General features: G+C 47.7%; 1 protein-coding gene across 1 annotated transcript; it reads left to right on the top strand.

Moving 5' to 3' along the window:
- The first annotated feature begins 753 nt into the window (after positions 1-753).
- On the top strand, positions 754-11427 carry LOC132387773 (gastrula zinc finger protein XlCGF49.1-like). Its single transcript, XM_059960138.1, has 2 exons — positions 754-768; positions 10096-11427. The coding sequence occupies exon 2, from the start codon at positions 10502-10504 to the stop codon at positions 11294-11296; it is 795 nt and encodes a 264-aa protein (XP_059816121.1). The 5' UTR covers positions 754-768; positions 10096-10501; the 3' UTR covers positions 11297-11427.

Below are 11427 nucleotides of genomic sequence, written 5' to 3'. Positions count from 1 at the left end.
GTGCTCAATGGTGTTCAGAGGGATGGTGAGGGTGGTGGAGGGATGTATGGTTAAATAAACCTACTGAATGCTGAAAAAACTGGAAACAGTGGACATGGAGAGGATGTTTCCATTAGACAGAGAATCTGTGATCTTACAGCACAGTCTCGGAATAAAGATGTTTCACTTTAAAACTGAGATGTGAAAAATAATTGGCCAAAGGATGTCTGATCTGTGGAATTTGTTGCCGCAGATGATGGTTGAGGCTGCCATTTTAGTATGTTTATGAGAGAGATTAATATATTGATGGTTGCTAAGTCACTCAGGGTCACAATGGGAAGGTAGGAATATGGTGTTGGAATAAAAATCAGCCATGGTTGAGTGGCGGGGCAGACCAGATGAATCGAATCACCTAATTCGGTTCCTGTGTCTTATGTCTTACCATGACTGATCCCATATCATTTTGTGACGTGTGAGGGACAATAAAAGATTGTTCACTGGGATCATTATATCTGCCTTCAATGTTTACATTTCAGTGAGTTTTGCTCTTAGTAACATGAAGCAGAAATGTTTGGTTCTCCTTTTTATTGTTAATGTGCTTCATTATCTTTCATGCTAAAGTTAGACCTGGGGTGAGAGATTTATTGGAAGAAATACCCCAACTGGAAGGAAACCACGACTGTAGACGAGGGAACAGCAACAAGTGAACCAGCCCAAGGATTGAGAGCATCATCTGCAGAGAACCCATCTGACTCGGAGATTCCAGTGATTCTGTGAGAAGAAAGTTTGGTGAGTCTCATTTACTCAAACACTGTTCATTTAGACATTACATGCCTGTAAAATGGAAGGTAGGGAATAGTTGGAGTGAGACTGAATGTGCCCAACTGAACCAGTTATTCCTGTCAGATCCCGTTGCAATCACTCCAGGTCTGGTAATGTGCTTCTGACAGCCCAGCCCTTTAAAACCACTCCTATTGTGTGGAAGTCGAATCCGGATAAAGTCACTCAGAAGCCGTATAAGTACTGTTACGTACCCCGTAACTGGGTCACTTATCAGCAAAGATAGAGAGGTCCGTTGAAGTCTGATGTCTGATCAATAAACAGTATTTATTCATAAAAATACACAAAAAATAGTATCAATGCAAACATACAGATAATATACGTCATCAATACTAAATCTAAAAGCATGGGTGTAATAATAATAATAAGCAGAAGAAATAGCTCTATCGTTGTCTAGGGGATAATGTATTGTCCGATGGAAATATAAAAGTCACTCAAGTTCATTCAAGCTGCAACTTTTGGTTGGAGGGAGAGACAGAGGTTTAGAACTTGCCCGTTTTCATTTTTATGATGTCGATCCTTCGAAAATGTCGTCGGTGGTGATCTCTTCCTTAGGTAAGCCATTTTCCGTGGTGGGGCCTCAATCCCGGGCAACGGGAAAGGACACACGTGGGCCCTCCACTGGCTGTCGCTATTAAACGCTGTCACGGGATTTCTAGCATTTCTCCTGGAGCGTCTCAAAGGTGTTGTTCCCCAGACCCTTTTTGATCCTTACTCACGGGTCTCAGATGTCAATCAGGTTGGGAGGATGCCATCCCCCCCCCCCCAACCAGCCCACGTTGCTCATTCCTTGATGACGTCGATGAATAGCACAGTGCTCAATACACAATTCCGTCTCCAAGAGACAATGGCCGTAACTCGTGGCTTTGTATCGTTGAGGGGCCAGGACATTCCAAACCCCCTGTGGATTCTGTGTCTCTCTCTCATTTCCTGGGTCTCCTGACCTGACAATAGCAATCTTGCGATTCTCAAAAGGGAGGGGGCTATTTTGTACCCTTCGACCCCTCAGAGTTGGGGCACAGGCGTAACAGTACAAACTCTTTACTCCAAGCACCCAGGCCTTACTCAGTTAGTCGCTAAAACAGGAAGAATCTATGACTGTTACCGCTCAATCCACTAACTGACTAACAATTCCCTTTACACCACAGATATATCCATCCAGATACTCCCAAAGCAAGACAGGCTGGAGCCAATGTGATTTACTGCATGACAGCCCCTAAAGACAATTTACAAAATAGTCATAATGGCTTACACACACAGACCAGACTGCAGCTGTCCTATCTCTATGCATGAGTGCACAAGGAGATAAGCATCTTGAAGCCCTGTTGAGCTTCCCTCAAGAAGAAATACGGCTCAGCTTGGCTTAGCACATCTGTTGATCATCAGCAGTTTCTTTCAGAAAAATAGGCTGCTCTTGTTTAGCAAAGTGTTAACCCTTAACATTATCATTCCTTCCTTTTTATCATTATGTACAACTATTGGGCCATAATGCAATATCATGGCCGACATATTACCTAACAGGTCTTCAACCCTTCGGTTAACACATGTACATCCTGCCCTACTTTCTTGATGCTGTCAATCTCCCTGGCAGTGTGCTCGGAAAGGGATATAATGTTGGTAGACTCATCAGGGATATAGGTGCAGCATTCTGTCACTAATAGCACAGGTTCCCCCTTTCTCAGTGAGGATACAATCTAAAGCCAAATGATTCTGTAGGACTGTTTGCTGGATTGCACTCATTTCAGTGGAATTTTCTGTTACTTGGGTCTGTGTTTCTGTCAGAGCCTCTGCAGTATTGTGGCCAGCTCCTCAAGTGTTGTTGCCAAATTAATTATATCTGGTGAATTCCTGGCTACTCCACAGGAGAGAAAAGTGATCATCCAAAATCACTCAGTCTCAGTTATTCCGCTCCGCTACTGGGCACCTGCAAGTATGGTCAAGATGCATGTTTCCCAGTCTAGGAAGTTCCGTTTGATGGGGGCCTAAGATACCATCCCTCAGAACACTGATAGCCACAGTCTTCGCTGACTGAACCACAATTCCTAATCTCACTTCCCCGGGTGTTATTTGAGAAATCCCAGGCTGAGAGTTCCTCACTCTGTTTGAGCGGGATTACTGTCATTGGAATCATAGATTTACCATGCTGTAGAATTTTGACACAAACCCAGCAGGCCACTAGTTCTACATTTTTGGCAGAGGTGTGGTAGAGTGACAGAAAAATGTTAACATGGGGGCCCCCGGAAGCTGGGGGGAGCCCTCTCAATGACATAAACACAAACACCACTGTCAACCAATACATTTTCCTTTAGTCCAAGAGAGTCCTTCTACTCAGTTTCTTCAGTAACACATTTGTAGTCTGTTCAATGTATCCACTGTGATTGCTCTTCGTGGAGTGGTCAGTATCACCTGATATGGTTGTCTCTACCGAGGTCCGAGTTTCCCACAATCCCAGTTCTTGATCAGAACAATGTTCCCAGGATCTCTGGTGGGATAGTCACTCCTCTGTGTGGGGTAGTTCTCTTCCTTGTAAGCCTGTTGTACCTGTGAATGTAATGCTTGGAGAATTTTGGTTGGTTGGCATATATATTTCCCCATCGATTCCCCTAGCGTATGCAAATCCAATTTTGCTGGCAGACTTTCTGTGAGCAAGGTACACAAGTCACCAGGGTGTTCTCATGAGCCATCCATACATGATTTCAGCTGGTGACAGCCCTCTTTTCCCCTATGGGGTAACCCTCATGTAGAATAGGCTAGCAATACGACTTTCAACCAAGTGAGTCCAGTCTCCGCTGTTGGTTTGACTAATTTACTCCTCAGAGTGCCATTGGCTCTTTCCACTATGCCAGTGGCCCATGGGTGGTGTACACAGTGGAATTGTTGCTTGATAGCTAGTTTGTTACATATATCCATTTACTTTTGCCACAAAGCATGGGCCATTGTCAGAGCTCAACATCTGTGGCAGGCTGTACCTGGGAGTTATTTCCCGTAATGATACCTTATCAACAGTCATAGCAGTATTATTGGTGGTTGGAATAGCTTCATCTGCTGAACACATCTATAATAACTAAGCAGTATCTATAGCAATTTCCTCTAGGCAATTCAATAAAATCAACTTGCAGACACGAGAAAGGTCCACCTGTCGAGGGAGTCGGACAAGGTGTGCAGGGTACAGTTTACCAACAATTCCCTCCTTTCCCAGATGCATATAGTTATGTATGTTATCAACCAATATTGGTTAAAACTGTTTAGGAACAAACCTGTCCCGCTGGGGGGATCCAAAAGCTTAGGTCAGGGTCTTTCTGGCACCCCATCGGGGACCACAGTTTGAACTCAGAGGCGTCCCACTGAAAAGTACATACCTCCCACATTTCGGGCAAACTCGTTCTGCTTAAGTCACGGAAGGTTGCTTGAATGGAACCCCTGTTTTGTCAAGGTTTAAGTGAGGAACCCTGTGCTCTTTGGCTTGAACCCAGGACAAACCCAAATGGGGGTATGGGGAACCACAAGTCCTCTCTGTCGCCAAAGGAAATCCGGTACTTTGGCCAGAAATGCACTGCCCTCTCCTCCTTTAGCCTCTCCAATCACCGTGACTGGGAACTAACGGTCCTCGAGGGGTGCATAGTATTGGCATACCTCAGCTGTGCACCCCATAGGGTCGTGATACAGAGTCAGGTGATAGTTGGCCACTACCAGAAGGGGTTCAAACGCAGTGGAATCCAGATTAACTGTCACCATTGGGTGGTCAGAAACTGGGGAAGATGTCGTCAGATGGGACGTGCCGAGACATAAGTGTGGGTGTACCTCTCCATGGACGGCCCCCAAAAGTACCTCCTCAAGAGAGCCAGGGTCCGATCACTCCCAGGGTGGCAGGCAAACCAGGATGTGCCCCCATTGGAGGACCTGGGGCTTGACAGAGGCGGACATGTACAGGCGATCGCCATGTTCACTTCCAGGATTGGGGACGTCCCGCTGGGCTTCTCTTACTTTCACCTCAATCTCTCAAGAGAGGGTGGCCACCAGGCAGGTTGGAGGGAGGATAATCTCGGGACTGGAAATGTTCTCCTTGGAGTCATGCTGGCGGGATAACGCGTCTGGCTTCCTGTTCTTGGATCCTGGACGGTACGTGAGGATAAACTGGAATCGTCCAGAAAACAATGACCAACGGGCCTGATGGGAGTTCAATTGCTTGGCGGTCTTAATATACTCCATGTTCTTATGGTCCGTCCATACCACAAACGAGTTCTGCCCCCTCCAGCCAGTGCCTCCATTCTTGCAGTGCTAATTTGACTCAGTAGTTCCCGATTCCCCACCTCGTAATTCCGCTCGGCTGGGCAAGGTTAGCGAGAGTAGAATGCGCAGGGGTGAAGCTTTTCATCTGAACTTGGGATAGGACCGCTCCTACCCAGAGTCGGAGGCGTCCACCTCCACGATGAATTGACGGGATGGGTCCGGATGAACCACGATGGGGGCAGTAGTGAAACGCCCCTTCAGGTTGGTGAATGCTGAGTCCACTTCGGAGCCCCAGCAAAACAGTGTGGTAGGCTAGGTAAGCCGCGTAAGGGGGAGCCGCCACCTGACTGTAGTTTCTAATGAACTGGCGATAGAAGTTCGCAAACCACAGGAGGCAGCTCTCGCCTGTCCCCTCTCGATGATATAACCTAGGAAGCTGACTGAGGGGACGTGGAATTCGCATTTCTCCACCTTTACGAATAATTTATTCTCCCCAGCCTCTTCAGGACTTGATGGACCAGGCGCACGTGTTGCTGGGGCCTGCTGGAAAAGATCAGGATGTCTTCCAGGTAGACAAACACCAAGTAGTTAATGAGCTCTCTTTGTACATCGTTTATCAAGGCATGAAAAACGGTGGGGGGGGGGGGGATTGGTGAGGCCGAAAGGCATAACTAAGTACTCAAAGTGGCCTAATGGGGTATTGAAAGCCGTCTTCCACTCATCTCCCTCCCTTATCCGAACCAAATGGTAGGTGTTTCAGAGGTCCAACTTCGAGAAGATGGTGGCTCCATGAAGTGGCTTGAATGCAAAACCTACAAGAGGCGATAGGTACTTGCTCTTAATGGTTATATGATTTAGGCCTCGGTAGTCGATTCAGGGTTGGAGAGAGCCATCTTTCTTTCCCACAAAGAAGAACGCTGCGCCCCCCCCCCCCCACGGGGAGGATGAGGATCAAATAATGCCCGCCATGATAGATTCACTATGTAACCTTACACTGATTGCTTCTCTGGCCGGGGCAAGTTAAACAGGCGACTGGTGGGTAGCGGGGCCCCGGGGAGAAGGTCAATTGCACAATCGTATGGGCGTTGCTGGGGCAGGGAAAGGGCACGCTGTTGACTGACCACCTGACCTAAGTCATGGTACTCCTTGGGGATGCGGGACAAGTCAAGGGGTTCCAAAACAGATGGTGTCATGGCAGCTTCTCTGGGAGACAGGGCCGACCGCAGACAGTTGGTATGGCAGGATGGGCTCCCTTCGGATCTGCTCCTGGTAGACCTTTCAATATGCGGATTGTGTTGGTTCAGCCACGGGTATCCTAGGAGTACCGGGGCTTGAGGTGATTGAATGAGGCTGAATCGGTACTTCCTCCCGATGGTGGCCGGATAGAAATTAAGGGCAGGGGTGGTGTACTATGGGTCACCCAAGCCAGCAGTTTTCCATCCAGGGCCCAGGCCTCCAGGGGGTGGTTAACGGCTCGCGGGGTATTCCGGCATTGGTGGCTATCTCTTCGTCCAGCAGGTTGCCCTCAGCACCGGAATCCACCAAAGCGGATAGGGATAGGGACTGTTGATAGGTGCATGGTTGTCCATGGTTGCTGGAAACTGCATCCGAATCTGGGAGGCTGAGGGGAGTGTCTTCGCACCCGCCAGAACCGTAGGAATGGGAGCTCTACGAGGAATGGCAGGGGGAAAGAGGTTAGGGCAGGTTGGAGAAGTTAAGGTGGATGGTGGGGTTGTCCGAGGAACGGGGTAACCGTTCTTCTCTCTCAAACGTTCGATAATCTAATCCGATGGCTAGCAAGATCAGAGAGTCCAGACCGTCCATGACATCCCTCGCGACCAACTCATCCTTTATCTGATCTGAGAGGCCCTGTCGAAACACCTCTCGTAGGGCCTCGTCATTCCACCCGGAGTCTGCGGCCAATGTCAACGGAATACTTGGCTGCTCTTCGGGAAGCCTGGCGAAGAGTAAGCAGCCGTCTTGCGGCATCCTTGCCGCGAATGGATTGTTGGAAAACCTTCCTCATTTCTGCAATAGAGGAGGAGTAAGAGGAACAAACTTCCGGCCGGTTATCGCACACCGTGGTTGCCCAAACCGAGGTAACCCCTCGTAGCAGCCCCATGATGTACACAATCTTCGATTTGTCGGAAGCGTAGGTACGTGGCTGCAGCTCGAAAACCAGGGAGCATTGTAGCAGGAAGGCCCGGCACCTGCCTAGGTCCCCGGCGTAGGGTTCAGGCTCGGGCACAGATGGTTCTCGAGGGGATGGGTTTGCGGACTCCGGGGGCAAAGCCATCCCGAGTGGTGCGGTTTGGGCAGCTGGGGTTCTTGGAGGGTCCTGGAGGCAAAAGCGGAGACACAGTCCGTTTGTTCAGTCACCTTCTGCACATTCATGGTTAGTGTCCGAAGGTTGTCTGTGATCTCCCAAAGTAGCTGGTCGTGAGCACCCAACAGGTAGCCCTGGCTGGTCAGGGCCTCTTGTACGGGATCCATGTCTGCTGCGTTCATCGTGGCCAGCTCGTTCTGTTGCAAGGACCTGGTGGTGGATTCAACCCAAGTGCTGAACACGGGCGCCGAGGCCGAGGAGGGAGCCACTGCCCTCATAGCGAGCGTGGGAAGGGTTCCAAGGGGGGTTTTACCCGGAGTCTTGGTCTTGGTAGACAATTCAGGAACAAGGTTAGATTTTGAACAGATAGTCCTAAACACCATGGAGTGAGGTTACTCGTACACAAGTCGACCAACGAACTGGCACCTTCTGGTAGTGGTCACAGGGTTCTTATACTACACTGGTTGATTGAATGTAGGTGTTCGTAATTATTGGAACCTGGGAATAGATTGGAAACTAAACGAGGTTTTAAAGGCCCAATTCCTGAGTAAGACAGCCAGGTGCCAGGAGGGACCATCACATTGTGATGGTATTAGAAAAGATCTGATAAGTGTGGTTTGGGACAGGCTGTTTTCTGGCAAAGGAGTACCTGGTAAGTTGAAGGCTTTCAGAAGTGAAATTTTGAGGGTGTCGAGTTTGTATGTGCCTGTCACAATAAAAGTTGAAAGGTAACTGTTGCTGGGTACCTTCATTTTCAAGGGATATTGAGGCCCCAGCTATTTTGTTCCTCTAAATACCTCAGAATGCTGGGTGCTACCAAGACTCATTAATGAGTACAATATCAGAATTCCTACCATCTGCTCATCTGACTTTTTTTTGTCGTCTTTTATAGGTTTCTAAAAGCTTCCCAATAGTTTTTGCTCTGTTGTTTGTCCTCTCTTTTGCGTTTATGTTGGCTTTGTCTTCTCATTTCAGCCATGGTTGTGTCCTCTTGCCTTTCCAATGCTTTCACTTCTTTGGGATGTATCGATCTCTCAGCTCCTGAATTGATCCCAGAAACTCCAGCCATTGCTGCTCCATTGTCACTCCTACCTTTTCCCTTCCAAACAAGCTTGGCCAGCTTCTTTGTCATAGAATCACTGAGAAGTTCAGTTCGGAAACAGGCTATTTGGCCCATCTAGTCAATGCTGAAAAAACACTGAAGCTGTCTAATGCAACTACCTGAACTGGGACCATCGCCCTCCATACCCCTGCCATCCAGGCTCCCATCCAAACTTCTTTCAAATGGTGTGTTACGGATTCAGCAACAATAAATATATGAGTGAGGCAGGGTTTTTATAACAAACAAAATGTTTATTAAAACACTGAAAAACAAACACCGAAAAGTAAACAAACAACTAATATAACCGGAAGTCAGCTGCTGTGAGGCAGCTTAAACAGTTCTTAAAGCAATGAAGCTTAAACAGTTCTTAAAGTGATGTTGCAAAAACAGTTCTTCAAAGTAGTATTGCAAAAGTTCAAAATGTTTTCAGTCCATTTAAGGAGAGATTTAGTAAGACGATTTAAATTCTCCTTCACGTTGTGTTGCTGCGATTTCCAGTCGAACTATACTATTCCCACGAAGAATTTACGAAGATGAAAAATGAAACAGCTTAAAGGCACCGATCGTTCCTTTACAAGACTGTTCCCAATCCTTTCTGCTATTTCACAGGGATTAACACGAGCACAGTCAACGAATTCCTTCCGAATGAGTATCAAACAAGTTCGAATCTGTTTCACTGTTGAAATCGACTTTCCTCGATCTCTTAACTCCTGCACTCCGATCTTCACTCTCCACTGATTCTCAACTAGCAGTATTATAAAGAAACTGCTAGCAATGACCTTTTAAACTTTAGGCATTAAATAAAGTCCACCTTTCAACTAAACTGCATCATAACATTAAATCACGCAGTGGCATGAAGTCAGCATGGCAAATTTAGCCACGAACTGCCCCTCCTCACAGGGAGGGGTCCTCCTTATATAGCCTGTAATAAAAAACCTGTCACATGACCTCTTCTGATGGGAAAATGACATCACTCCACCATCACAAGACCATTACCCGTGTCACGGGTACGTAACAGGTGAAACCGAACTCATATTCACCACTGGTGCTGGCATCTCATTCTGCACATTCACAACGATTTCAGTGAAGATCTTTTCCAGATGTTCCCTTTAAGTTTTCACCTTCCCCACTTACCCATGTCCTCTGGTTGGCATCCCGCACAACCACAGTGGAAAAAAACTGCTTGCATGTACCTATCCATACCCTCATAATTTTGTATACTTCTAACAAATCCTCAAAGTGATGTATAATTTCCTTGTTTATGTTTGGAGCCTTTGTGTGGTGTATGAGATGATGAGGGACATTGATAGTGTGGGTAGCCAGAGATTTTTCCCCCCAGGGCTGAAATGGCTAACACGAAGGGGCATAGCTTTAAGGTGCTTGGAAAGACATACCGAGGGGATGTCAGGGTTAAGATTTTTTAGACAGAGAGTGGTTGGTGCGTCGAGAGTTTTTCAGTTCCTGTGGGACCAGGCATCTATGCAGCTCAGTGGGAACAGGGAAAAATAACAATGGATAGAGTCAAACTGAGGCTGGTCACTGATTGGTGATGGCAGAAATGATGTCATCCTAAATGTTGCCCGACACCCATTGATGGATTTTGTAAATCTTTTTACAGGTTAAAATGACAAGGACGTTGTCTCTGGGAATCTCGAAGACAACACGCCAGTTTTGCTGTCTCTATCCAGATATTTAATAAGTGGAGCAAGGGATTCATTCGATCATCCTTCCTGCTCAGACTGTGAGGAGGGATTCACTCAGTCACCTGACCGACTGGCACACCCGTAATTTTACAGAGGGGAAAGGCCATTCACCTACTCAGACAGTGGGAATGGATTCACTCGGTCATCTCAACTGAAAGTACATCAACACGTTCACACTGGGCAAGGCCATTGACCTATTCTGTGTGTGAGAAGGGATTCAGCTGGTCTTCCTACCTGTGGACACACCAGTCAGTTCACATTGGGCAGAGGCTGGTCAGCTGCTGAATTTGTGGGGAAGGATTCACTCAGTCATCTGACCTAATGGCTCACCAGCGAGTTCGCACTGGGGAGAGGCCATTCACCTGCTCGGACTGTGGGAAGGGATTCACTTGCTCATCCCAACTGAAGGTACATCAGCGAGTTCACACTGGGGAGAGGCCGTTCACTTGCTTAGTCTGTGGGAAGGGATTCACTCAGTCATCCCAATTGAAGATACATCTGCGAGTTCACACTGGGGAGAGGCCATTCACCTGCTCGGACTGTGGGAAGGGATTCACTTGCTCATCCCAACTGAAGGTACATCAGCGAGTTCGCACTGGGGAGAGGCCGTTCACTTGCTCAGTCTGTGGGGAGGGATTCACTCAGTCACCCCAAATGAAGATACATCTGCAAGTTCACACTGGAGACAGGCCTTTCACCTGTTCAGACTGTGGGAAGGGATTCACTCGATCATCTAACCTGAAGGTACATCAGCGAGTTCACACTGGGGAGAGGCTGTTCACCTGCTTAGACTGCGGGAAGGGTTTCACACAGTCATCCCATCTATTAGCACACCAGTCAGTTCACAGTGGGGAATGGCTGGTCACCTGCTCAGACTGTGGGAAAGGATTCACTTTCTCATCTCACCTGAAGATACATCAGCGAGTTCACACTGGGGACAGGCCATTCACCTGCTCAGAATGTGGGAAAGGATTCACTTTGTCAACTCAGTTATTGAGACACCAGTCAGTTCACACTGGAGAGAGGGCATTCACCTGCTCAGACTGGGGGAATGGATTCACTCGGTCATCTCAACTGAAAGTACATCAACACGTTCACACTGGGCAAGGCCATTGACCTATTCTGTGTGTGAGAAGGGATTCAGCTGGTCTTCCTACCTGTGGACACACCAGTCAGTTCACATTGGGCAGAGGCTGGTCAGCTGCTGAATTTGTGGGGAAGGATTCACTCAGTCATCTGACCTAATG

This window comes from Hypanus sabinus, unplaced genomic scaffold (assembly GCF_030144855.1).
Source record: "Hypanus sabinus isolate sHypSab1 unplaced genomic scaffold, sHypSab1.hap1 scaffold_220, whole genome shotgun sequence".
In the NCBI taxonomy this organism is placed as follows: Eukaryota; Metazoa; Chordata; class Chondrichthyes; order Myliobatiformes; family Dasyatidae; genus Hypanus; species Hypanus sabinus.
Note: the sequence above shows the minus strand (reverse complement) of the source record. Positions and strands in the feature narration are given on the sequence as shown.

What these genes read in the sequence shown, in the direction of transcription:
- LOC132387773 (XM_059960138.1), top strand. Translation starts at nt 10,502, where the DNA reads ATGGCTCACCAGCGAGTTCGCACTGGGGAGAGGCCATTCACCTGCTCG.